The 27,920-nt window shown below is 37.8% G+C and overlaps 1 protein-coding gene and 1 pseudogene across 1 annotated transcript; both read left to right on the top strand.

Moving 5' to 3' along the window:
• The first annotated feature begins 29 nt into the window (after window positions 1-29).
• On the top strand, window positions 30-27,920 carry LOC115430163 (ATP-dependent RNA helicase DHX29-like). Its single transcript, XM_030150057.1, has 28 exons — window positions 30-350; window positions 705-775; window positions 2,356-2,469; window positions 2,556-2,685; window positions 4,581-4,717; window positions 4,802-4,945; window positions 7,197-7,323; window positions 7,421-7,579; window positions 8,503-8,671; window positions 9,744-9,864; window positions 11,566-11,952; window positions 12,043-12,309; window positions 12,769-12,912; window positions 13,029-13,205; window positions 14,211-14,351; window positions 14,437-14,578; window positions 14,679-14,799; window positions 14,930-15,014; window positions 15,218-15,306; window positions 16,790-16,918; window positions 17,078-17,153; window positions 17,244-17,468; window positions 19,401-19,537; window positions 20,566-20,656; window positions 20,741-21,037; window positions 24,732-24,863; window positions 25,034-25,130; window positions 27,504-27,920. The coding sequence occupies exons 1-28, from the start codon at window positions 182-184 to the stop codon at window positions 27,557-27,559; spliced, it is 4,134 nt and encodes a 1,377-aa protein (XP_030005917.1). The 5' UTR covers window positions 30-181; the 3' UTR covers window positions 27,560-27,920.
• On the top strand, window positions 23,914-24,641 carry LOC115430164 (small ubiquitin-related modifier 2 pseudogene; annotated as a pseudogene).

The following is a 27,920-nucleotide window of genomic DNA, read 5'->3' on the forward strand; positions in this document are numbered from 1 at the left end:
CAGTAATACTTCCGCTACGGCAGCCGCGTTGCCCAAAAGGTTTTCTAGCCTGTCATGATTACGAAGAGAGAACATTTTAGGGTTTTTTAGCTCATTAGTTATTCATCATTCTTTCAATACGTATTGCCGATGAATTGTGACTCGTATAGCACCCGCAGACAGGCAGTGTTGTGGATTTTAAATGGGTGGAAAGAAGAAGAAATCAGCGGCGGCGGCTGCTCCAGTGGCTCCGGCAGCAGCAGCGGGTCGGACCGGTCCATCTGCAGCGGGGAACGGCGTGGCAGAGGAAGCGAAAAAGCAACCAGCCAGCAACAAAAGCACTAAAGCAGCCAAGGAGAACAAGTCTAAAGGTGATGTTTGTTATTGCAGCTGCACGACCATGTAATTTAAGTAAAACGTCACTGTAATATTCACGCGCAGTCACGTACAAGTGAGTGTATGCACTCAAGCTAGCACATCATGAAGCCCATTCTATCAACCAGCTGTGCCTTTAGTGCCACATACCATAATGGTGTTTGTAGATCATGTCATTTTTGGACTAGAGGATACTTTACTGCGTCTTGTTAAACTGTCATGAGCATCCATACACCCTTTTCAACCCCAGACATTAATGTTGAAAACAGTTGCAGCCTTTCCTCCACAGTCCCATGTTTATTGTCAAGGTCCAAAAATGACATAATTATCTGTTTTTTTTAATCCTACAGCTCCCAAAACATACAGTCTTGCTAACACAGCACAAGTTGACACAGGAATCTCTGACAAGTCCATTCTTAAAGTAAGTTATTTGTCCAGTGAGTCTTGTTTACACTTTGTAGAATTGCAGCACTGTCTATGCCAGGGGTTATTTTAGTTCAGGGGCCACATTCAGCCCAATATGATCTGAAGAGGACCAGACCAGTAAAATAATAATAATAATAATAATAATAATAATAATAATAATAATAATAATAATGATAATAACTACTTTATTTATATAGCACCTTTAAAACTGAGTTTACAAAGTGCTTTGGCAGACAAAGCAAAAGTGCACAACAGCAGAATAAAAACATAGCAAATAACACAACATAATAAAAGAGATGAGTACAGCAAACAGGAAATCATGACTAACTTTGAATGTATCATAGTGGAGAGGGCAGAAATAACAGAACATGATGCTGTCAAATGCTAAATGAAGGAGTGGAATAAACAACATCATGTATGTCAATATAAATGAATAACCAAAACAGGGTCAAATTGAATATTCAACATTAAAAACATTAAAAGAGACAACATCACAAGTCTATAAAAATGCATTTTAAGAAGTGACTTAAAAGATAACACTGATTCTGCAAGTAATAACAGTATAACAGTAATAAAAGTACAATTACATTATGAAAATGTTTACATCTACAAAGTTTCCTTTAAAAAATGTGAATAACGTGAACAGCCTCAAATATCTTCAGAAAAGTAACTGCAAGTTTCATATGTTTGTCATTTACACATGTACATTACAATTTACAAATCACAGTGGATCTAAAACTACACAAAACATTTAGTAACAAGCTAAATATTATTAAAATCAAACTTAATTCTCTTTAGACACTAAGTTGTTAATTTTTTGTGGAGGTTATTCACATTTTTTGTGAAAGGACAGTTTGTAAATGTAAATATTTCCGTGGAAATTTACTGTTTTTGCACTAAAACAAAGAGAAAAAACTGTTGTTGTCATTGTTAATAGGTTATTATGATATTACTAGCGCGTTGGTCATATTAAAGCCCGATATCTGGGGGCTGAAGTTGGTAAATGCGTCGTTCCTGTTTTTAACTTAATTTCCCATCATGCAGCGCTGGTACTGCGCTTCCGAGCAACATGATTGTAAGGGTATCATATTCCAAAATTACTAATATCTCCTAAAATATTCATCCTATCAACTTGCTGAGATTTTTAATGTGGAGATGGAACTATTCCTTAACTGTAGGTACCAAATTGGCCAGTTAAAAACGTCTCAATTTCCAGTAATACCTTCCAGTATTATAATATAGATTTTACTGGTCTGACCCACTTGAGATCATATTGGTCTGTATGAACTGAAGTAAACTGATTTTAACATCATCGATTGTTAATATCTTCAGTGTAATTTTTGATTTTCACAAATTCAACCCATGGGTCAGATTGGCCCAGTTTTGGCCCACAGACCGTATGTTTGACACCTGTGGTCTGTGTCTGGTAAATATGCAGCTGTATCTGCCTACTGGGTACATGTTGATTTTGATTGGCTGTAGTCTTTTTATACTTTATATCGACCCGTGATCATATTGTTAACATATTCAAACTGATAATTTTGCTGAATATGTTTTACTTACTTTTAAACATAGGTGTCAATCCAAGCTGACCTGGAAAAGAAGATCATCAAGCTCATCAATGACTTCCGAGAGGAGAATGGAGACAAAGGGCCAATATCAGGCAGACTCACCAGCAAGAAACTGCTGGTATGTGAAATACATCAATCACTTTCCTTTGGTGCACAAGAAACAGACTTGTGAATATTTTGATGTTGCTTCGTTCATGCTTGCAGGACCTTTACACAGCTTTGCAGAAGTTCAACTTTAAGAGAGAACACATTGAGGAGGCGATGAAGAGTAGCGTGCTGTATGGAGGGGATCTGCATTCTGCTCTGGACTGGCTCTGCCTCAACCTCAAAGATGGTAGGATTTAAAGAAAAGAATCAGTATTTGGTAGGGCTGCACAATACTGGAAAAAACTGACATTGCAGTTTTTTTTAACCCTGCGATATATATTGCGATATGAAAAAATTCTTAGGAGGATACAGTAGCTGTGTGTTACCGACGTAAATGCTCATTAGTTGTGTTTCCTCTCGTATCGACACAGAACACGTGTTTCAATATCATCCTTCTTGTAGCTGAAATAATTTCAGATAACTGACGTTGCTTTTCTTTTTGGCACCAAGTCACTGTTTTTGGTGATTTTCTTGTTCGTTGCTCATTTTTCAATGTTGTTACCAGCGACTCACTCCATGTGCAGGGGCGTGGTCTGCTTCAGCAAACTGATTAAGATCAATTGTGATTGGATGATCAGGTACCCAGGTTTAAATTAAAGGAGAACATGTTGAGTTCATTTGCCTTGTACATTGCAGGACCTGCAATGTGACTATTGCACACACCAAGTTTATTATCGTTAATGAAAACTAACGAAATGACAAAAACTAGAATTGAAAAAGCATTTTCGTTAACTGAAATAAATAAAACACATAATTAAAAGAAAAAAGAATAACTAACTGAAACTGTATTGTGTGCTTATAAAACTAACTAAAACATCTAAAAATTATGGATAAAATTCCCTTTGTTTTTGTCTTTGTCAATGTCGGATTGATATGAAATCGATTTATTTTGCTCTAGCAATTTTAGCTAGCGGCACCATATGACACTTGACAGTCCGTCACTTCTCATCACTTGTCGTTTAGAGTCTGTTTCTCGTCCCCACTCTACCTGGAAACATGGAGACTAAAGTTGGGAGAAAGCAGCAGAGTCCTGTCTGGGATTTATTTGAATACAAAGAAGAGAAAAGATTTGACAAAACTAAAATTAATATTAAAACTAAACTAAAACTAAGCGGTTAGAAAAAAAATTAAAACTAATAAAAACTAGCAAACCTGCTCTAAAAACTAATTTAAACTAACTGAATTAGAGAAAAAAAAGTCCATCCATCCATCCATCCATCCATCCATCCATTACCCACCGCTTATCCGGGGCCGGGTCGCGAGGGTAACAGTTGAAGCAGGGATGCCCAGACTTCCCTCTCCCCAGACTCCTCCTCCAGCTCTTCCGGGGGGACCCCGAGGCGTTCCCAGGCCAGCCCACAGACATAGTCTCTCCAGCGTGTCCTGGGTCTTCCCTGAGGTCTCTTCCCGGTGGGACATGCCCGGAACACCTCCCCAGGGAGGCGTCCAGGAGGCATCCGAAACAGATGCCTGAGCCACCTCAGCTGGCCCCTCTCGATGTGGAGGAGCAGCGGCTCTACTCCGAGCTCCTCCCTGGTGACTGAGCTCCTCACCCTATCCCTAAGGGTGCGCCCAGCCACCCGACGGAGGAAACTTATTTTGACCGCTTGTATCCGGGATCTTGTCCTTTCGGTCATGACCCAAAGCTCATGACCATAGGTGAGGGTAGGAACGTAGACTGACCGGTAAATTGAGAGCTTCGCCTCTTGGCTCAGCTCCTTCTTCACCACGACAGATCGGTGCAGCGACCGCATCACTGCAGACGCTGCACCGATCCGTCTGTCAATCTCACGCTCCATCCTTCCCTCACTCGTGAACAAGACCCCAAGATACTTGAACTCCTCCACTTGGGGCAAAGACTCCCCACCGACCCGGAGAGTCGGTGGAGAGAAAAACAAGTCAAAACTAAATAAAACTAAAGTATAATGAAAAATCCAAAACTATTATAACCTTGGCGCACACATACATCGCAAAGACGAAACTCAAACGATATATTGTGCAGCACTAGTATTTGGTATTATCATACAGTGCACGGGCCTGTCAGAACCTTTTGACTCTTGTCATGTATTCTCTGTTTACCAGACGAGCTGCCAGAAGGTTTTAGTCAGCAGATGCAGGAGGAGAGCCAGAGGAGCAGACCCAGATTCCAGCCTCCTGCTCAGCAAAAACCTGTATCCAACAGCCCCAAAGCTCCCCAGAACACCCACAAAGAACGCAAGGTTTGTATGTTCACATAGAAGGATGCTGCTAGACAGATGTACCCTTACACTGTGTTTTCTCTCATAAGTGTGGTTGTTTGGCAGAATGCAGAGGATGAAGCTGCGAGTGTTAAAAATTGGATCTTGAGGTACGCAGAACAGAGCAGTGATGAAGATGATGAAGAAGAGGAGTATGAAGGAGAAAAGAAGACTGTGCACAATCCTGAACTGGAGGAAAAGTTTGATCCTGTAAGTACCATAAAGACACTTGGATCTAAGATGCATCACCTTATTACTGCTAATATTATCACTTTATTGTCTTTTTTTGGGCTGTAAGTCACCGTACTGTGTCTGGTTAATTGTATTTTTGTAACTTTTTTTTCTCTATGGTGAATACTGTGAGGGTTTTGTAATGTGATGCCAGCAGAGATGTGATAAAGTGGAGTCAGAGCCTCTATTACCCACAATTCAGCCTGCTCTGACATCTGTTACTCATAACAAAATAGTTTAACGCCGTTTTATCTCATTACCTTGTCTAAATTTTTAGAAACACATCTGAGCTTGTCATCTGACCCTGCGTTCATCGTCAGTTGGTTGTTTCCTGGCTTTATTTTACAGTTGCTTGTGTGAATCAATTTTTTTTTTTAAATATGTTTTGTGGTAACACCTTGATTTTGTAACACTCTTATTTTTCTGCTTTGGGGAATCACTTTGTCAAATAGGTCAACTGATAGTAGCCGATATAATAACAGGAGTCTGTAATAATACCAGGAAAAAATGGATTTATGAGCTGATATCACTCCCACCTCAAATTAAACACAATTGGAAATGTACTGCTGTGAACTGAACATTTAAGTAAAAGTACCAAAATCAACACATTAATTAATAAATAATCTGGATCGGAACAAGAAATTTAGTACCATAGTGTCTTAGTGCAAATGTGTAAAAAATTTTTGCTCATTATTTTTCCTCAAAGTCAGCCTGATAATAACATATCATATATTAGTAAATAGTATATATTGCATAATAATAATGCAGTGTTTTTTGACCTTGGGGTCGGGACCCCTTGTGGGGTTGCCTGGAGTTTCTAGTAATTGATTTAAAAAAAAAAAAAAAGAGCTTACTAATAAATATATACGGTGAGTTGACAGAGACAATCCCAATCCATAACAGACATGACAAACTGTGATGCTGAAACTGCAGCACTGTGGTTCTGTTTATCTGTCAAATGTTCATTGTGGTCAGTTTCAGATGCTGCAGCTCTTTCATAATTCATAGTTTCAGTTCTTGTTTGTTCAGTATTAATTGTCCTCCTTGTAAATCACAGCTGGACTGACTGTACATATCCTGACCAAGAAAAATCCAATTCTCCCTTTGTGCAGTAATCTACACCTGGATTTACTGCCTCTGTCCATAATAATATACATTATATAGACTAAATGTCCTATAAATTTAATGTTTATTTGCAACATAGTATAGCAAACTATAACATGATCAAAAACAAATTAATTTTAGCAAAAAAAAAAAAAAGTCTCAGTTTGGAATGTTTGGGGTCGCCAGAATTTTGTGATGTTAAAATGGGGTCACGACATGTGGAAACACTACGGCCAATCACTTCCATGTTTTTTGGGCCTGTCCGAAAATCCAGTCATATTGGAGGGAGGTGGCAACCGAGATAAATAAATAATAGGGATGGATTTAGATTATTCTTTTGTTACTTTATATCTTGGTAAAATACCGGAAACAGTCCTTCAGAAGGATAAATACTTATTGAAGATACTTCTGGCAAGTAGTAGGAAAGCTATAACCCGAAAATGGTTGCAACCCGACCCTCCAACTTTGGACCTCTGGTGTGGGATTATTAAAGAAATTTACTATGTGGAGAGACTTACTTTTGCTTTAAGACTTGAGTTGGAGTAATGTACTGAACGCTGGGAAAAATGGATTGTGTACGCACTTTGATTAATACAATCATAATTGTACAGTGACGTATGTGTGCATGATGTAAAAGAACATTTTAAGTTTAATTGTAATACCCATGATGATCTCATGTTCATTGTTTGTTCTTTTGAAAATTAATAAATAAAAAGTTAAAAAAAAAAAAATGGGGTCACGAGACAAAAAAGGTTGGGAAAAACTGGCATAACCATAACATCACATGACATTTTTACGGAAAGATTCTTCTAAATATCATATATACGATTGAGTAAAATTTAAGCTGAAAGTTATTTATACAGATATTGTAGTAACACTGTTGATATAAGATTGTGATAAAGTAAGGAAGTAAGTTTTATTTATAGAGCAAAATGTCTCCGTTTTGAATGTGTGGGGTCGCCAGAAATTTGTGATGTTAAAATGGAGTCACAAGCCAAAAAAGGTTGAAAACCACTGCAATACTGATAAAGCCAAGTTCTGCTGATAGTTTCTAATTTAACTCAGCTTTATACCTAAGTGTTCCAGACTGTTATTAGAATGATGCATGTTGTTTGTTGTTTTCTAGAATGACAGGTATTTGGTGCTCACTGCTCAGTTGTATGACACGAAAGAAATGGCCACTGCTGCTAAAACCAAAGGAGACAAAGCAGGACAAAGGACGGCACAGGACAGGATACGCATCATACAGCAAGGTGTGTGTGTGTGTGTGCGTGTGTGTGTGCTGATTTTTGACTTGAAAAAACAGAGCATTTGTGATTTTTTTTTTTCCCCTGTTTTCTTTAATTCCAGAAATGAAGCAGATGGAGTCTCACCCCATGTTCAATCCTGCTATAAAAGTGGTAGATGTTCCCCAAAAGGAAAAGAAACCCCCTCCTGTCAGCGACGACAAAGATGACCTCAGCTTCAACTTGTTTGAGCAAGCTGAAAAGAAGCCTCCGGCAGAGAAAGGTACATGTCACAAATGAACCCCAGAGTGATAATCATTTATCAAGTCCCACTGTAAAGGATCCTAACAGGGGTGTCAGGAAAGATCAGTTCCACAGTATATCGCGATACCTCATTTCAAGATACTGTATCAATGTTAAAAAGTACTCTATCGATATTTTTTGGTATTTCTTCAAATGCAGACATGGCAGAGGTTCATTTTTGGTTTTCGTTTTTGTTTATGTTTTTGGGAATCCTGCAAGCTTTTTTATTTCTATAGTCACATGCATATTTTCCTCTTTTATTGATATACTCACATGCAGGTTTTCCTCTTTTATTGATATAGTCAGATGCGTATTTTGCTGCACATACTTTTTTTTTAAATTGGTGACACTGTTTTGTTAAGTAATGGTTATTTCAGTTATCCTAAAAGCATGTTTTATTGTCTGAAAGAAGCAGATGTTAGTTCCTTTGTTGGGATTGCACAGAAATAATGTCAAGATGATGGATGATTCAGGGTCTGTCCACTATACATTCTTTTCACAACTAATAGAATATAAACATTAAAGCAGGATCTGAAACTGTAATGTCTGTAAAACATAATTTTATTGTGTGTTAAAACTTTATTTATCCAAATCCTGCACTTTAAGTTTTTACAGAGGACAGTTTTGTGATATAGCTTTAGATCTTGTTCTGATCAAATAAAAATGTGTTTAGTATTTGTACATATTTCTGCTGCAATTAAAATTTTCCAGGAAATAATCTTTTTAAAAAAGAAAGAAAACAAACATAAAGTACCTGAGTACCCCTGGGATCATATCATGATCCTAGTATCATGATGTGTCACCAGATTCTTGCCAATACCCACCCCTAGATCCTAATAGTGATATTCAGTGATTTATGTCAAAACTCTTTCACATTTGCTGATCTCATGTTTTCTTTTGTAGCTGTGAAGAAGAACGAGCCCAAGGACATCCGGAATTTTGATTACACTGCTCGCAGCTGGACTGGAAAGTCTCCAAAGCAGTTTCTCATTGACTGGGTCAGGAAGAACTTGCCCAAGAGCCCTCCACCAGCTTTTCACAAGGTCGCTGCTGGGAGATACTGGAGATGCAGGTAAGTATTGTTGTCATACATGTTTCCATGTCCAGGGTCGTCATGCTTTGGAAATGTGTACCTCCTCTTTGTTACATTACAAAAACTTTGTTGCACGTACTGATTAAGCCATAGACAAAATATAAAAAAAACAAAAACTGGTTGGTAGTTTTCATTGGCCCAAATATGCCTTACATCACACTATATTATTATTATTATTATTATTATGCGTTGCTCTTTCTCTTCTTACTTAGGCCATGCAAAGGTAGGACTTCAGGGGATCTAATTGCAGAAATAGAATTTAATTGTCTTAATTATGTTTGTCGAGTGTGTGATAACCTGAAAATAAGCTTTGTTTTGTTTTTTATTGAACTCAGAATGCAGTGTTTTATATCTACAAAGGGCTCAGGTCACCATTCACAGACTAACCTTAAATTTTCTTGGTCTTTTTTTCTCAGGCCATAATTAGGTTCACATTTTCTTTCCATCTTCCCTCATATTTTTTCATCCACATAAATACCACCACTGTAACCTGTAGACCATCTCCAACAGTCTCTTTCTCATTTCATTACAGTGCTGTGTATATACATGCACCTTATTTATACGGTTGTGTCCATACATGTACAGAATTTGTACATGTAAATTTGTACATATACATATTTTAGTTCATCTTTAATTTTTGAAAACAATTTCTCCCCTTTTTTTTTTTTTTACATTTCTTATCCTGCTGCCTTCTACTGAAATTGCTAAACATCATTACATTGATTTTAAATTTGCCTTGTTAAATAATGATAATAGATTGAATTCTGATTCTGTAATAGTGCAATCATTTACAACTTCATTGTTTACACCGATAGCAGCGACATGTTCTGAGGATTCAAAAGGGGTTATTATTGCACAGCCTCCAATCCTCTCATACTCAACTGTATTAGATTCTTATCACACAGTGTGGCTGCAATAATGTTAGAAGTCTGCTGAAATCCCATTTTTTAGGCACCTTTATGACAGACTTTGTCCACAGATATTAATGGTTGTAGTCTGCATGTTTGCCCCTAGATATCACTAAACGTCACACACTGTTATTGTTCCTTAGAGTGCGCGTTCAGAGACCAGATGATGTTCTGGAAGTGTGTCCAACTATCCTGACTGAGGACAGTATGCAGGCACAACATCTGGGAGCCACATTAGCGCTCTACAACTTGGTTAAAGGACAGGTAATAAGCAGCATGTCCACTAGGAAAGGACAGCAAGTACTGATGTTTGAAAATCTTTACCCATGTTTATTCTAAGTCTTACTGTGTTTCATGAAGAATAATCTACAACAAGCCAGTATTTACTGCAAAAAAAACCCCAACAGGGTGACACAGAACCCTAACTTGAATTGCCAAGAAAGTGTTTATTTCACAACAATGACTAGATCTTTGTAAATTATCCCACGTATTACACTGTTACTTATGAAAGACATAAATAGTTTGACAAGAATATTGATTTCTATATTATTTTAATGGTTTAAAAATTATTTCAGAATCTGTGATCAGACCTTTGCCTGTAGCATTGGTCTCTTATACTGAGATAATGAGTCATAACTAAAGCATAGACATTTCTTAATTGTACTATTTTATACATTTCACTGTATACACTGGCACTGATGGGATGTGTGTGTGATGTATTGCTGTGTGATAAAAAAGGAGGTGGATGTGTGAAGGAATGAATGTATGGATGTTGATATGTGAGTGATGCATATTTTCTTTTTATTATATATTTTATAGTTATTGTTACTATTTATTACTATTACTATTTATGAGTCCGTATCCTGATAGTGCACCTAAATTTCATTGTACATTCCGTATAATGACAATAAAGTATCTTATCTTATAAATTAACACACTGTAGAATGCTGTCATTGACCAGTTAACTCTTTAAAACCTGATGTGTCATCCTTGACACACACTGCGCATATACAGTTTGGATGGCTGTAACTCTTTCACTGTTTGCGGAATTGGAAAATTTCCAACAGTTTCTTAAAGCTGAGACGTTGTGCTTTATTGGCTCATTGTGGTAATTTCACTCACACCTGTACTAGAAGCTGGAGAAGAAGCTGTTGTAGCAGAATTATGACATGCAGTAAATTGTAAATGACTGCTGGATTTTGAAAGTTCTAAGTGTTCTGGAAAAATGGGCAGAAGGACTCACTCACAGCATATTTTCTAACCTTTTTATAGTCAAAATAAGAAAAAAAAGTCCAGATGGACCATTTTAGGCTTAGGGTTTAAAGCAGTGTTTTTTGACCTTGGGGTCAGGACCCCACATGGGGTCGCCTGAAATTTCTAATAATTGATAAAAATAAAAATAAAAACTTACTAATAAAAAATCTATGGTGAGTTGACAGAGACAATCCCCATCCATAACAGACATGACAAACTGTGAGTATGAAACTGCAGCACTGTGGTTCTGTTTATCTGTCAAATGTTCATTGTGGTCAGTTTCAGATGCTGCAGCTCTTTCATAATTCATAGTTTGAGTTCTTGTTTGTTCAGTATTAATTGTCAGCCTTGTAAATAAAAGCTGGACTGACTGGACATATCCTGACCAAGGAAAATCAAATTCTCCCTTTGTGCAGTAATCTACACCTGGATTTACTGCCTCTGTCTATAATAATATACATTATATAGACTAAATGTCCTCTAAATTTAATGTTTATTTGCAACATAGTATAGCAAACTATTACATGATCAGAAACAAATTAATTTTAGCAAAAAAAAAAAAAAAAAAAGTCTCCGTTTTGAATGTCTGGGGTCACCAGAAATTTGTGATGTTAAAATGGGGTCACGAGTCAAAAAATGTTGGGAACCACTGGTTTAAAGGGTTAACCACTAAACCTTAATATCCAACTCCTTTCTTCTTTCTCCTCTTAGTCGGTGCACCAGCTCCTCCCTCCGACCTACAGAGACGTATGGCTGGAGTGGAGAGACAACGAGCAGCAGAAACAGGAAGAGAGCCGCACCGCTGCCAACAAACCCCGAGACCAGTTTATCTCTCGCCTCCTCACCCGACTTAAACAACAGCAGCACCAAGAACAAGGCCCAGGACCCCAACCCCTGGAAGGACAGGACAGGGCTGAAGATGAGGAGCCGGAGGAGTCATGGGAGAACCTGGCAGGTCTGGATATTGGAGAGGGGGGAGAAGAAATGGAGGGCAAGAGTGACAAAAAAGGGGGTCGGAAGGAAGGGCCAGGAGCGCTTGAGGCATCTAAAGAGCTCTTAATGAAGCAAAGAAAGTCCCTGCTGGCTCTCAAACTACAGGTAAATGCGTTAAAATATTGTGTATGTCCTATTTGAAACCTGCATAAATTGAGTACAATTAAGGATTAAGAGATTTTTCCCTTCTTTAAGGTCGAGCGGGAGCAGCTTCCTGTTTTCCAGCACCGCCATCGTGTCCTGGAGGCTCTTCAGCGTCACCCCGTGGTTGTCGTTGCAGGAGAGACAGGCAGCGGAAAGAGTACTCAGATTCCTCAGTTTCTCTTGGAGGAGCTGCTGACAGGAGGAAAAGCTCCACAGCCTTGTAATATAGTGGTGACCCAGCCCCGCAGGATATCGGCCATGAGCCTGGCCTGCAGAGTCAGCCAGGAGCTGGGCTGTGAGGACGGACCAGGATCCAAGGTGAACACAGTTTTACTGAGATATTTCAGGGTTTCTTAACTTCCTTTTAAGAAATTTAAAATCCAGTCATCTGATTTTCAGCCTTAAGTCTTAAATACAGTGTTTAGTGTCCTTAATAATTTATGTTATTTAGTGCTCAGTTGAAACCAGGTGAAAATAACAAATTTAAGGCACAGGAAAAGTCAGACAGACATAAAGCAGTCATAAAGATCCACCTGCAAACACCAGCCTCCACCTGGTGTTGTTATGTGTTCACATCAGGAGCATCACTGATATATGGTCACATAAGGGTGAGATGTAACAAAGGTCTTAAATCACCTTCATAATGGTTTGAAAAAGAATTCTTGTATGTAACTCATCTCAAGGCTTTACTGGATCTTGAATGAGATTCAACTTTAATATATATGATAACATTCATCTGCTTTAATGACCATATTTTCTTTTCTAATCATGTTTCAGTCGTCGCTATGTGGATACCAGATCCGTATGGAGAATCAGTCTGGGGAGTGGACCCGCCTCCTCTACTGCACCACTGGGGTTTTGCTTCGGAAACTCCAGCATGACAGACACCTCAGCTCCCTGACACACATTATAGTAGATGAGGTACTTTTCCTTTTTGGTAGTAAATTATTAATGTGTAAATACCTCAGGTCCTGCTTGCTATTACATTTTCACTTTTTGACCTTTTTAACGTCACCTCCTCACTTTGCACTTTCCAGGTCCATGAACGCAGTGTCCAGTCAGACTTCCTGCTCACCATCCTCAAGGATGTTGTTATGAGGAGATCAGACTTACAGCTCATCTTAATGAGCGCCACAGTGGATTGTGATAAGTTTTCCAACTACTTTAACCGCTGCCCCATAATCACCATCCCAGGCAGGACCTTCCCTGTTGAGGTGAGAGGATGGAAAGTGGCTTGGCTTATATACGTTCTGCTCTTTTTCCATTTCACAGTACAGCTTAGCTGAAGTTAAGAGTGATTTTTAAAATTTGGACATTTTCATGAATGTATTCTTAAAGGTGCGGGAGACTTTCGTGACCAATTTTTCATCAAATCTGTCAAACCTCAGTCATATCCTCAGTATCATGAATCTATTTGTCTGTCTGTCATTACTCACCTGAATCTCTTGCATTACAGTGAACAGTTTCTTAGTGCCATCCACCAGAAACTCACGATATTTTTACAAAAAGAGCCGGGAGGGAACTCGGGCATTTGAGGAATTTTGTCGCCACGTTCACTGGGGGAAACGGAGGTTCATGCAGCCGCCTAACAGCAGCAGCTGCTAAAGACACGACGCAGAAACGGCAGGAGCTCCCTTCCCTCTATGCATATTCCTGTAGCCGTTTCCACATTTCAGACATTTCCACGTCGTGTTTGTTTCATCCATATAATATCATATGGTTGTGCTGCCGATGTCGAGTGGCTGCGCGAACCTCCCTTTCCCACAATGCGTGTCGTGACAAAATTCCTCAGATGCCCGAGTTCCCTCCTGGCTCTGTTTGTAAACACATGGTTTGTTCATGGTGGATGACACAAAGAAACTGTTCACCGTAATGCAAGAGATTCAGGTGAGTAATGACAGACAGACTTACAGATTCATGATACTGAGGATATGACTGAGGTTTGACAGATCTGATGAAAAACTGGTCATGAAAGTCTCCCGCAGCTTTAACTGAAAAATTTAGTTAGACATCCCTGAGCTACATCAAAAACAAAGTATGTGGTACAAAAAACAAGTCAATAATAGTCGAACAGAGCTGAGTCAGAGGATTAATTTGACTGTTGAGATTTATCATATGTTTCATCGAAATGGTAAAATTATTTTGTACATAATTAAAAATGTGAACTGGAAGACTGAACTAAACAGCACATATTCAGGAATCTGTGGTTTTGTTTCTAGGTTTTTCATTTAGAAGACATAGTGGAGCAGACTGGGTATGTCCTGGAAAAAGACTCAGAATACAGCCAGAAAATTCTAGAAGAGGAGGAGGAAGTCAGCATCTCTGTCACCCAAAAAGGTGGCAAGACTTTACAGCACCAGGTAATGTGGATTCTGCAGGATTTCATAGAAAACAGACAAACAAAGCAGAGCTCAGAGTTTCATGTGTTAATCTTTGTGTACCCAGGAAGTGATAGTGAGGGACTCTTCTGGATGGGACCTGGGTCCAGACCTGGACCACTTCAGCAGTCGGACTCGGCACGTGCTACAGTACATGAACCCCAATAAGATCAACATGGACCTGCTGGTGGACCTCATGGACTACCTAGGTACTCCACACAGTCCTGTTCCATCAGATACGGACACATTCAGATTTAGTTAGTATGCATGTGATTCAAATGTTTGCTTGTTTGTTTGTTTGTTTTGCAGACAAATCGCCACAGTTTGCAGAGCTGGACGGAGCTGTTCTGGTGTTCCTCCCGGGTCTGGCGCACATCCAGCAGCTCTACGACCTGCTCTCCTCCGACAAGAGATTCAGGGACAAAAGCAGGTAACAGCCTCATGTAGGAGCAGACAGAGTCTTCTAACGTTGGAATAGTCCCACACCAGCATTTTCTAATAATAACAGTAACTGTGGACAGTGTTAAACTGCAGATTGCTGTTTTATTTGCTTCATGTAGGTACCGGATTGTTGCTCTCCACTCCACACTCTCATCCAAGGACCAGGCTGCTGCTTTCACAGTGCCCCCTGCTGGAGTCAGGAAGGTACTATTGAATGTTTTACAAAACTGCAGTGAAACATACACAGTACATAAGATCCACATCATGTGAGATCCATTAAAGTATGGTTACTGTTACAGAGCTGTGTTTTTAAATTAATGCTCACATCACCATGTTATTCACTGTAGAATGTTGTTGCTTGATATTAAAACGCTGGTGTTTCTCTCTACTCCTTTCTTTTGTTGTAGATTGTGCTGTCGACGAACATTGCTGAGACTGGTGTGACTATTCCAGATGTTGTGTTTGTCATCGACACTGGGAAAACCAAAGAAAATAAGTAACTATTGTTACTATTTTATATTTTTACCATCAAGTTGAGATTTGTCCGTTCGTGTGGATGTAAATGATATCTCATGATTTCACTGGCTGACATAAATACACTGAGCAAAAATATAAACGGCCCATGTGACACTTTAAACTTTTAATAGCATTAGGTGTTGCACAATATATTAAATCATAAACGGTTTATTTTGTTGATCAATATGGTACAGATTAGTGTCCGTTAGAACATGATAGCGGCGTCTGACATTCAGGGATGTTCATGTGGACACGGTGGGGGACGGTTGAAACAAATCACCACTCAGTATCTTGTGTGTCCATCATTGGATTCCCGTAGAGCGACACATCGTCTTCACATCGAGTTGACAAGGTGGTCAGTTGTGGCCTGTGGAATGTTATTCCACTCCTCTTTGAGGGCATCATCTCTGCATCATACCAATGACACATTCCCGCATGATTTGCGACATCTGTGTCATGGTGACGTCTGATGAAATGTGACGTTTTGAGGAGTCCTTTTATTGTCCTCAGTATAAGGAGTGTCTGAATAACTGTTAATTCAGATTCAGAACATTTTATTTATCCCATACGGGCAATTCATTTGTAGCTTACCACAGACATCAGCCCACATCCAAAGTGCAATGTGACAAACATAAATAAATATGTGCACAAATACAGGATCACTGAAAACAACTACAAATAAATGCATTTTATATAAAAATAATCAACAGTAAATAATCAATAAATACCATTGCAGACTAAAAGACCCTATTGGTCCTGCTAACATTAAAAAAAATCATAAAATGACTAAAATGGCTTCTATCAGAGTTTAAAAGTGTGATAGCTGAAGGAATAAAAGATTTTGAATATCTGTTGGTTCTCCTCTGAGGAGCGTGGCAACGCCGGCCTGAAGGCATCACGGCAAACTTCTGACACAACACATGGTGAGGGTCCCTGATGATGGTCCATGCTTTTCTCACAGCCTGAAGCTCCCAGAGGGAAGACAAGTCTCCAAGTCTGACTCCAATGATCTTGGAGCATATTTTTACAGTTTATATTTATATTAATATTTTTTACTGTTCCTGTCTTTCATAGTTAAAACATTGAACCAACAGATAAAAGAAAAAGTTAAAAGGCTTTCAATAAGTTAATGTTGTTTGAATGAATAGCGTCTGGACATGTCACACCCGTGTTGTGGGTGGAATCACTGGATCACTGATTAAGTGCTCACTCACAGAGATGGACAGAGTTGGTTTGTTTAAAAATCAGGAGAATTAACCATGTTTTACAATTATAAGACATTGTTTGGGGCTGCGTGTCTCCTGTTACACAAATACACATGTACATGGGGTGTTTATATTTTTGCTCAGTATATGTTTGATCTGAAGTTACATGAAATATACAATAAGAAAATGGTTGCAAAAAACACATTTTAAATGTCCTGCAGAGAGACCTGACTCTGTTCTGATTCATTTCTCATTCAGATTTCATGAGAGCAGCCAGATGAGTTCTCTGGTGGAAACATTTGTTTCCAAAGCTAGCGCCCTCCAGAGGCAGGGGAGAGCAGGACGTGTCCAGAACGGCTTCTGCTTTAGACTTTATCCAAAATTCAGGTATGGAGCTCATCATTCAAGTAAGATTCAATGGATGACATAGAGCAGAAAATATGATGTTCACCTATAACATTAAAATGGTAAAAAAAAAAAAAAACTAAAAAAAAACATAGTAAATTATTTCTCATTTTGCTCTGTGCAATTTTGTCATTGCTTCAGGTTTGATGCCTTCATGGACTATTCAATACCAGAGATTCTTCGGGTCCCACTTGAGGAGCTCTGTCTTCATATTATGGTACATAAATCATTAGATAACAAAACAACACTGAACATTTCTTTATCCTGGTTTAAATACAATCTATTCGCTCTTATTTTCATCTGGTAGAAATGTCAGTACGGCTCCCCAGAGGAGTTCCTGAGCCGAGCTCTGGACGCTCCTCAGCCTCAGTCGGTCAGTAACGCCGTCAACCTGCTGAGGAAGATCGGCGCCTGTCACCCCAGCGACCATCTCCTCACTCCTCTGGGACATCACCTGGCTAGTCTGCCCGTTAACGTGAAGATTGGCAAGATGCTCATCTATGGAGCCATCCTCGGCTGCCTGGAGCCCATAGTACGTCTGGTTTAGAACGTGGTACTTTCATTACAATGGATGGATGGATGGATGGATGCATGGATGGATGGATGGATGGATGGATGGATGGATGGATGGATGGATGGATGGATGGATGGATAGATAGATAGATAGATAGATAGATAGATAGATAGATAGATAGATAGATAGATAGATAGATAGATAGATAAGCTTTATTTCAGACTCATGATCCACATTAAAAAGCAGACAGATGAATACAAACACAATAAAAAACAAATAAAAAAAAAACACACTAAAAACCTCTATACTTTCAAGAGGCAGTCTTAAAGTAACACACAAAAAGTAAAACAATAATTACTTTCCCTGGTAACTAATTACATTTATGAAGGAGTAATTCCATTACTAATTCAATTACTTTTTAGGGAAAGTAGCTAATAACTATAAGTCTAAATTTTGAAAGACTGACTTTATTGGACTTATTTTTTGTGGATTATAAAATTTCCGATGGTTCATGGAAGCGTCATGAGCTACATAGATAGATAGATAGATAGATAGATAGATAGATTTTATTTTGAACATAAGTAGGCAAACTAAATTAAAAATTTAAACAGGACATTCTGATATATGGAAATAAATCAACCTAAAAAGAAAAACAAATGTCACACAATGTATAACTAATTCATTTTTTGCTCTTTAACAACACTTTATGTCTGAAATGGAGTAGGAAGAAGCTGAGCTTATATTGTCCTACCTCAGTTTTACATGATTGGCTACTCAGCTAATGCAAACAGTCCATAAAAAAGAATAGGTCTGTCATTAAATTACAGAAAAAGAGAACAAATGATTACATCCCATCAGTAATTATTACTGTTGTACTCCTGTTCCCTGTTACTATAATAAGGTTAAAATAAGGTTTTGTTGTTCGTTTGTTTTTTCACAACAATCTTAAATTTTGTGATGTTTTCACACTGATATTTAGTTCCATTCTATTCTACAAAACCACTCACATAAAATGTGCACGAAATGTTTTAAGATTCACTCTAGAGAAATGTTGCATGTTTAGTTTCTGTCTGTAGTCTTAACTCCTCTCTATCTGTGAATAAATTCTGTATGTTAGAATTAATTTATTTCTTGCTTTGTATAATATTTGTGCTGTTTTGTAATTTCCACCATATCCTTTAATTTGAGTGTATGTCAGAGTGAAAATAGTTCTTATGCTCCAGATATCCTGTATCGTTTATTACCTGTATCGCTCTTTTTTTGAAGTGTGCATAATGGTTGCACTGTAGTATCTCATCAGTGCATAGAATTACGTTTCAGCACAGGGGTGTCACACTCATTTTCTTCCGGGGGCCACATTCAGCCCAATTTAATGTGAAGTGGGCCGGACCAGTCAAGTAATAGGCAATAAATAATGACAACTCCAAACTGTTTTAGTGCAAAAAATAATATTCAATTATGACAATATTTACATTTACAAACTATCCAAACAAAAAGGATGTGACTAACCTGAAAAATGAAAGTACAATTTTAGTGACATTATGCCTCCATTTATCATTTATACATGTGCATTACAGATCAGATCTACAAAGGCACAAAACATTTAGTAACAGGCAAAATACTGTTAAAATTGCACTTAATTTTCTATAGACATTTCAGGTTGTTCATATTTGTTGAAGTTATTCACATTTTATTGTTAAAGGATAATTTCTTAATGTAAACATTTTCATAATTGAATGTTTTTTGCACTACATCAAAGAGAAAAAAGTTGGTGTTGTCATTATTTATAGGTTATTATGATATTATTTTTGAGTTCAATGCCCTAACTTGCACTTTGCAAATTCATCCCATGGGCCGGATTTGAAACTTTGGTGGGCCAGTTTCGGCCCCTGGGCCACATGTTTGACACCTGTGTTTTAGCATTTATAATTTGTGTCAACTATATTTTAGGCAACCATCGCAGCTGCCATCACAGAAAAGTCTCCTTTCTCCACACCGATGAACAGAAAGGAGGAAGCCAACCTGGCCAAGTCTGCGATGGCACTGGCCAACTCTGACCATCTGACCATATACAACGCATATCTGGGGTAAAGACTGTTTTGAAAGCATGTTTAATCTATAGAAAAAAGATTCTATATTTGGTAAATTACTGTTAGGGCTGTGTTTTGGCAAGAATCTGGCGATACGATACAAATCACAATACTAGGATCACGATACGATATATCATGATATATCATGATACTGTTAAAAAAGGCAATTTTTTGTTTGTTTCATTTTTTAAAAATGACTAGCGGCATTGTACCCATCGTGCCATTGTACAATAGCATGAGAGGCTAAAATCACCCAGCATACCTCACAACATTTGAATACAGACATAAAATTGTACGTAGTAGATACTCAGGTAATGTTTCTATTCATTTGGTGAGTTTGGTGGCGATCGGGCCTGTGAAGGCTGAGGAAAATATGTACAAACGCCCTCCTGTGCTGCAACATCGATCAGACAGATGGACACAGAACGTGCATTATAGTAGGATTATTTCCTGGAAGAATTGAATTATACCACAGATATGCACAAATACTAAACACATTTTTATTTGATCAGAACAGGATCTAATGTTATATCACAAAATTTTCCTGTGTTAAAACTTCACTTATATTTTACAGACATTACAGTTTAAGATCCTGCTCAAATGTTCATATTCTATTAGTTCAGAACTAACATCAGAACATTATTTTAGTTCAATTCCAACAAAGGAACTATCATCTTCCTCTCAGACAGTAAAAAGTGCTTTTAGGATACTTCAAATAACCATTATTCAATAAAACAGTGTGAAATGAAAATAAATAAGATATAAACAATAAAGAAAACCAAAAACCAAAAATGAACCTCCGCCATATCTGCACTAAAAATATCGATACAGTACTTTTTAATATCGATACAGTATTGTGAAATGAAATATTGTGATATATTGCAGAACCGATATTTTCTAACACCCTTAATTACTGTGTGAAAATAATCACCATCATAATTTTAACCTAACTACTCGGTGCTGTATCACATTTCCAGTGTCTTTTACTTATTTTAACATGTCATCTGTGCTTTCATGTGTATCAGGTGGAAAAACTCCCAGGCTGACGGGCAGAGGTCAGAAATGTCCTACTGTAGAAAACACTTCCTCAATCGTACGGCTCTGATTACAATAGAGGTAACACACAATCACACGCACATTTCACTCGTTATCCTGTTTAATTATCTTTCTTCCTCATTTTAACTCATGCGACTTCTCCAGGACGTCAAACACGAGCTGATGAAAATGATGGAGCAGGCGGGGTTCTGGTCGTTTCGCTCCTCTCCTCGCTTCAAGCTTCACGCGGGCACGCTGTCCAAGCAGCAGATCTCCGTCCTGAACGCGGTTCTGACGGCCGGGCTTTACGACAGCGTGGCCCGGGTCCTGTGCACCCCCTCTGTGGATGTGCTGGAACGGGTGGCCTGCACAGTGGAGACCCCCCAAGGCAAGGCCCAGGTTCATCCCTCATCCGTTAACCGCAACCTGCAAACACACGGCTGGATGCTTTACCAGGAAAAGGTATGGATGAGACACGCATGTGTGTGTGAAGCAGCGTAACTGTTCAACTGAACCCAGAAAGGCCCAGTGCTACTTTTGTGGCACTTAACAGCACAAGGAACAAATGATGGGGGGACTGATCTGCCCTTTTTTCATTTTTTTGGTGAAAATCTGGTATTTTCCTATATTTAATTTGCTGATTATGTAGATCAGGGCTCTCAAACTCATGTTCTTTCAGGTTCCACATTCAGCCTGATTTGATCTCCAGTGGGCCGGACCAGTAAAATAATAGCATAATAACCTATAAATAATGACAACTGCAAATTTTTGTCTTTGTTTTAGTGCAAAAAAACCCCAAACCTTTAATTATGAAAATACGTACTTTTATAAACTATCCAAACAGATTCAGATTCAAGTTTATTTATTTGTCATTTCAGCATATAAAAGTACACAGAAAAGAAATATTGTACTCAGGTCCCCGACTGTCAGCAGAATTTAGTAAAAATAGTATAAGTTACTGATAAAATAATAAAAATAATAAAATACTGATATAAAAAAAAAATAGCAATAACAATAACACCCCCTCCTAAAAATTACTTATAAATAACTAAAAAAAAAGTTTTATTTATAAAGTGCACAGCAGTAAAGTGCCAATTTAAAAGTGCATTCTGGGCTCAAAGTTCAGCAGGAGTTCATCATTTTGTGAACAAAAAAGATGTGAATAACCTAAAAAAAAACTGAAATTTCTTAAGAAAAATAAGTACAGTCTTAACAGTATTCTGCCTCAACTTATCATTTCTCCATGTGCATTACGGATCAGATCTACAAAGACACTAAACACTGAGGAGCAGGCAGAAAAGAGTTCAAATTGTGCTTAATTTTCTGTAGACATTTCAGGTTATTCATATTTGTTCAGGTTATTCACATTTTATTGTTACAGGATAGTTTGTAAATGTAGATATTTTCATAATTTAATGTTATTTTTTGCACTAAAACAAAGACAAAAATTTGAAGTTGTCATTATTTATAGGCAGAATGTAGTATTATTTTTTTCAAATCAAACCGAGAAGAAAATCTGCAGTCATTCTTTTTTGTCGGTTCTTCTGCTGTTATTATTTGACTGTAGATCATATTGGTCTGTATGTGGAAGCTTTAGTAAAATGAATTGACTGTGGAAATTTTGCACTTTGTAAACTCATCCCACAGGCTGCACTGGAACCTTTGGCGGGACACATTTGGCCCCCGGGACGCATGTTTGAGACCCCTGATGGTGATGTTCATAAAGGCTCAGATTGAAGTTGATGGTTATTAAATCAGAAACAGAGAAAACTGAAAAAAGCGACTCTCTGCAAAATATCATGAACTGAACATAAACCCAGTGTGTCCATTCACTGTCACTGATCCAACTCCATGGGTTTTACTGGGGAATCAATGCTGTAGATCAGGGCTGTCAAACTCATTTCAGTTCAGTTCCACATACAGCCTAATATGATCTAAAGTGGGCCGGACCAGTAAAATAATATAAATAATAGGGTAAGAACTGATAAATAATGTCAAGTCCAAACTTTTCTCTATGTTTTTGAGTGGAAAAAAAGTAAAATTTCATGATGAAAATGTTTACACCTACAAACCGTATTTGAACATAACATGAACAAATATGAACAACTTGAAAATTCTTAAGAAAAAAAGTGCATTGTTAACAATATTATGCCTAAGCTGATCCTTTATACATGTGCATCACAACTTAAAGATTTAGTAACAGGCAGAATATTGTAAAAATACCACATAATTCTCTTAAGACATTTCAGATTGTTCATATTTGTTCAGGTTATTCATATTTTTTTGTAAAAGGATAGTCTGTAAATGTAACTTTTTTTTTCTAATTTTCCTTTTTTATACTAAAACAAAGAGGAAAAGTTGCAGTTTCCATTATTTATAGGTTATTATGATAATATTTTACTAGTCTGATCCACTTCAGACGGAATTGACCTAAAATGATCTTAACATTCTTGATTATTGATATCTTCAGTGTAATTTTTTGTATTTCACAAATTCATCCTAGGGGCCAGATTGGACCCTTTGGCGGGCCGCATGTTTAACACCTGTGTTGTAGAAGATGACAGTGTTTCCATGTTCACTACAAAACTTCTAAACATCCAAATGGGTCATATCTGATGACCATGAAAAGATGACAAACTGTATTTTACACCAATTATTTCCATGTATTGATAGGGTTAGTGGATCAACAGGTATTAAACAGTTTAGATCAGTAGATGGTTTTGGTCGTCGGTGGATGTTTGGGTCTTTATGGGTTATTGTTTATTGTTTATTGTTCATTCACATGTATACAAGACAATAAAAACACAATAATAATAACAGTAAAAGACATGCCGGGGAAGCTAAAAACCAAAGTGGTTTATCGTGGGCCTCCCCAAAGACTTGAACTAAAAAAAGTACTTACAGTGTCTAATATGATGTACAATCATAAATAAACAAAATTAATTAAAAGAAGGAAGGAAATAAGTCAAAAACAAAACAAAACTAGAAGCACTCGGAGAGCGCAGACCTCCGCCAAGGCTGATCAGTGCCCCCCCCCCCCGATCACCACCAAAATTTAATCATTTCCTCCTTATCCCATCTCCAACAAACCCTGAAAATTTCATCCAAATCTGTCCATAACTTTTTGAGTTATGTTGCACACTAACGGACAGACAAACAAACAAACCCTGGCAAAAACATAACCTCCTTGGCGGAGGTAACAAACAAAAAAAAACATCGTAAACAGTGCATGTAGAAATAAATAAGAATCGACAAAACTATGTAACGAAATTCAGAATGAAACTAATAAGTTATCTAACTAAGAAAAATGATAAATGAATCAAGAAGAGCAAACAGAGCAAACATGGCAGACGAAAAACCCAAGGAGGGGGTGAAGACAGAAAACAATGAGCACATCAACCTGAAGGTGGCAGGACAGGATGGATCAGTGGTGCAGTTCAAGATCAAAAGGCACACTCCTCTCACCAAACTCATGAAAGCTTATTGTGAACGGCAGGGCCTGTCGATGAGGCAAATAAGATTTCGATTTGATGGTCAGCCCATCAATGAAACAGATACCCCATCGCAGCTAGAAATGGAGGACAAGGACACGATTGACGTATTCCAACAGCAAACTGGAGGCTCTTCTCTTTAAAGACTGTTTCCTACAAACATCCCTACCTCCCCTCTTCACCCCTGAACATCTTTATGCTCAAGTTCAGTGTTGATACCATCCAGTGGAATACTTTACAAAATGGTTAAAAGCAGCAGCACAGTTGGTATAGATAGATTTCATTACTGTCATTTGTACATCATCATGTCAGAACTGTGCAGTGTAGACAACTTGTAAGCTGCAGTGAGTCTGATGTGCCCAAGAACCTAAACTTGTTCTTTTTTTTTTTTTTTTTTTTTTGTCCGGAAAGTTGTGGAGGGAACATTTTTTCATCCTTTTTTTTTTTTTTTTTTTTTTTTTTTAAACTTGTTTCAACAAGATTTTGTTTTATTTTGGAATTTTGTTATTGTCAAGGAAGCCTGTGTTTTAAATTCACTGACATTTGTTGTTCTGAAAATGTATTATTGGAATAAAATGAGTTTGAAAAAAAAAAAAAAAAAGAAGAGCAAACAGATCAGGTGAAAGGTTAAAGTCACACTTGTGGTAACGCTTGTTTGTCATCAGGTGAAGTATACGAAGATCTACCTGCGAGACACAACTCTGATATCTCCGTTCCCCATGCTGCTGTTTGGAGGCGACATTGACATCCAGCACAGAGAACGGCTCATCACACTGGACGGATGGATCCACTTCCAGGTCAGAGGTCACAGCTGGTCACAGCAGTCGGAGAAGTTAACTCTGACTTCTTTTCAACGTGACTCTTCTACACTCCCAGTAGCAGTAGTTGTGTCTTCACAAACACGATCCCATAATTAAACAGATTTTCCTTATTGTGAGTAGAATTTAACCTGCTTTCACTTTTAAAGGCTCCTGTGCGGATTGGTGTGATCTTCAAACACCTGAGGAAGCTGATGGACTCTTTGCTGGAAAAGAAACTGGAGAACCCCAGGATGAATCTGGAAGGTAAAACCACACAGCAACGTGGAATTCAAATGAAAAGTGTTGCCTGATATCTACTTTATTATACAGCTCAGAGCTAGGGAGTCAAACTCATGTTAATTTAGGGGCTGCATACAGTCCAACAGGATCTAAAAGGGGCCGGACCAGTAAAATAATTACTATAATGAATATGTGATAATATATGAATAATGTCAACTCCAAACTTTTCTCTATGGTTTAGAGGACAGGTGTCAAACATGCGGTCCGGGGACCAAATCCAGCCCCCCAAAGGGTCCAGTCCGGCCCTGGGGATGAATTTGTGAAATGCAAAAATTACACTCAGATGTTAACAATCCTTTTAGTTCAGGTTCCACATTCAGAACAATTCAATCTCAAGTGGGTCAGACCAGTGAAATACTATCAGAATAACATATAAATAATGACAACTGCAAATGTTTCTGTTTGTAAATGTAAATATTTTCATGTTTTTACACTAAAACAAAGTATAATTTCGCGAAAAAATGTGAATAACCTGAACAAATATGAACAATCTGAAATGTCTTAAGAGAAGTAAAGTACAATTTTAACAACATTCTGCCTGTTACTTAATGTTTTGTATGTTTGTAGATCCACTGTGATCTGTAAGTTATAATGAACATGTGTAAATGATAAACTGAGGCAGAATATTGTTAAAATTACACTTATTTTTTTCAGTTTGTTCGTGTTATTCACATCTTTTGAAAGGATAGTTTGTAGATGTGAACCTGTTCATAATGTAAATTTACTTTTTTTTGCTCTAAAACATAGAGAAAAGTTTGGAGTTGACATTATTTATATATTATTCTGTTATTATTTTACTGGTTCGGCCCACTGCAGATCAAATTTAGCTGAATGTGGAACTGAACTAAAATGAGTTTGACAGCTCTGGTTTAGAGGGACAAACATACAACTACCGTACTTTCCGGGCTATAAGGCGCACTGGAATATAAGCCACACTTGACTACAAGCCGCGGCTGACTTTAAGTCGCACATGACTATAAGCCACAGGTGTCCACAATGTGACATGAGATATTTACACAGAAAGATGGTAAACAGGAAGATGATTTAAATATTTATTTCCATACCTTCACTGCTTTTTTCCAAACAGTGCCTGTAACACGGTAGTAAAACGTCAGGAACAGGCTGGTTCAAAAACCCAGAAGAGTCATTGATCTGTGTCTTCATCTTCCTTTTGTCACTGAAACCACTGCAGTCATCTTCAGTGTTGGAGTTGAACATCCTCAGAAAGGCTCCGTCACACACCTTGTACATCTCTCCTCCATTGTTGCTCAATGGCACTTCCATGCTGCAGCTCTATTTCCTTCTTAGACAGACGCATCGATTGCTTTTAACTTAAAAGCTGCAAAATATGCATTTCTTCGTGTGTTTTCCATGATGAGGGTTTGTGCATGACATGCAAAATGACTGTTAAAAGTTAAGATTTAAACTTCTCCTCTTCATCACCTCTTCCACCTTTCTGTCTCACTTTTGCGCTTCCTGCTACAGCGCCCCCTGGTGGCCGTTAGCCTGTATAAATCTATACTCCAGCTGCATCGCTGTATAAGCCACAGGGTTCAAAACGAGAAAAAAGTAGCGGCTTATAGCCCGGAAAGTACGGTACATTATGAAAATATTTACATCTACAAATTATCCTTTAAAAAATGTGAATAACTTGAGCAACTCTGAACAAACTGAAATGTATTAAGAAAAATAAGTGCAATTTTAACAATTTTATGCATCAGTTGATCATTTCCACATGTTCATTACAACTTACAGATCCCAGTGGATCTACAATGGCACAAAACATTTGCTAACAGACAGAATATTGTTAAAATTGCACTCCTCTTAAGATATTTCAGGTTATTCACATTTTTTTGTGAAAGGATAGTTCGTAATTGTAAACATTTTGATGTAATGTTAGTTTTTTTTACACTAAAATAAAGAGAGAGAGATGTAGAGTTGTCAGTATTTATAAGTTATTATCATAGTATTTTAATGGTCTGACCCATTTGAGATCAAGTTGGGTTGACTGTGGAATCTGAACTAAAATGATTATTAATATTTTTAGTGTAATTTTTGCATTTCACAAATTTATCCCAGGGGCCAGATTGGACCCTTTGGCGGGCCAGATTTGGCCCCCAGGCCGCATGTTTGACACCTGTGTTGTAAAGCATCTTTGAGTACTTAGAAAAGCGCTATATAAAACCAATGTATTATTATTATTATTATTATTATTATTATTATTATTATTATTATTAAATCTAGTGTTAAAATGATACCTTTGCTTATTTTACCGTGAACAGACAGAAGTCATGTGAGTTCGAGGCCGGTTAATAAATTCTCATCTCTCTGCTCCAGATGAGAAGACCATCCAAGTGCTTCTGGACCTGATCAAATCTGAGCATGCTCAGTGACAGTGGACCTCCAAAGATCCCATTTGCCACTGAAGAACCTGGACATCCATTTCCTTTTTTTTTTTTTTTTTTTTTTCCCACTATCAACACCTTACTGCCTTTGAGGTCTTGTTGACAAAGTGCTTCCCATTTCATGTCTGGTATTCCAGATGAACGTCTGCAGAAATAAAGTGAACAGCACCACAGTGGACAGATGCATCCTAAAGGTGTAAAGACACAAGGAACTATTACTCACATTGAGAAGGATTGTATAATATGAAATAACAGAAGGACATCCTGACATTAAAAAAAAAAACAAAACAAAATGCAAAATAATGATGTTACCAAATGTGGTGATAATAAAGCTGGACTGTTTTATTTG

Source organism: Sphaeramia orbicularis, chromosome 12 (genome assembly GCF_902148855.1).
Source record: "Sphaeramia orbicularis chromosome 12, fSphaOr1.1, whole genome shotgun sequence".
NCBI classification, from domain to species: Eukaryota; Metazoa; Chordata; class Actinopteri; order Kurtiformes; family Apogonidae; genus Sphaeramia; species Sphaeramia orbicularis.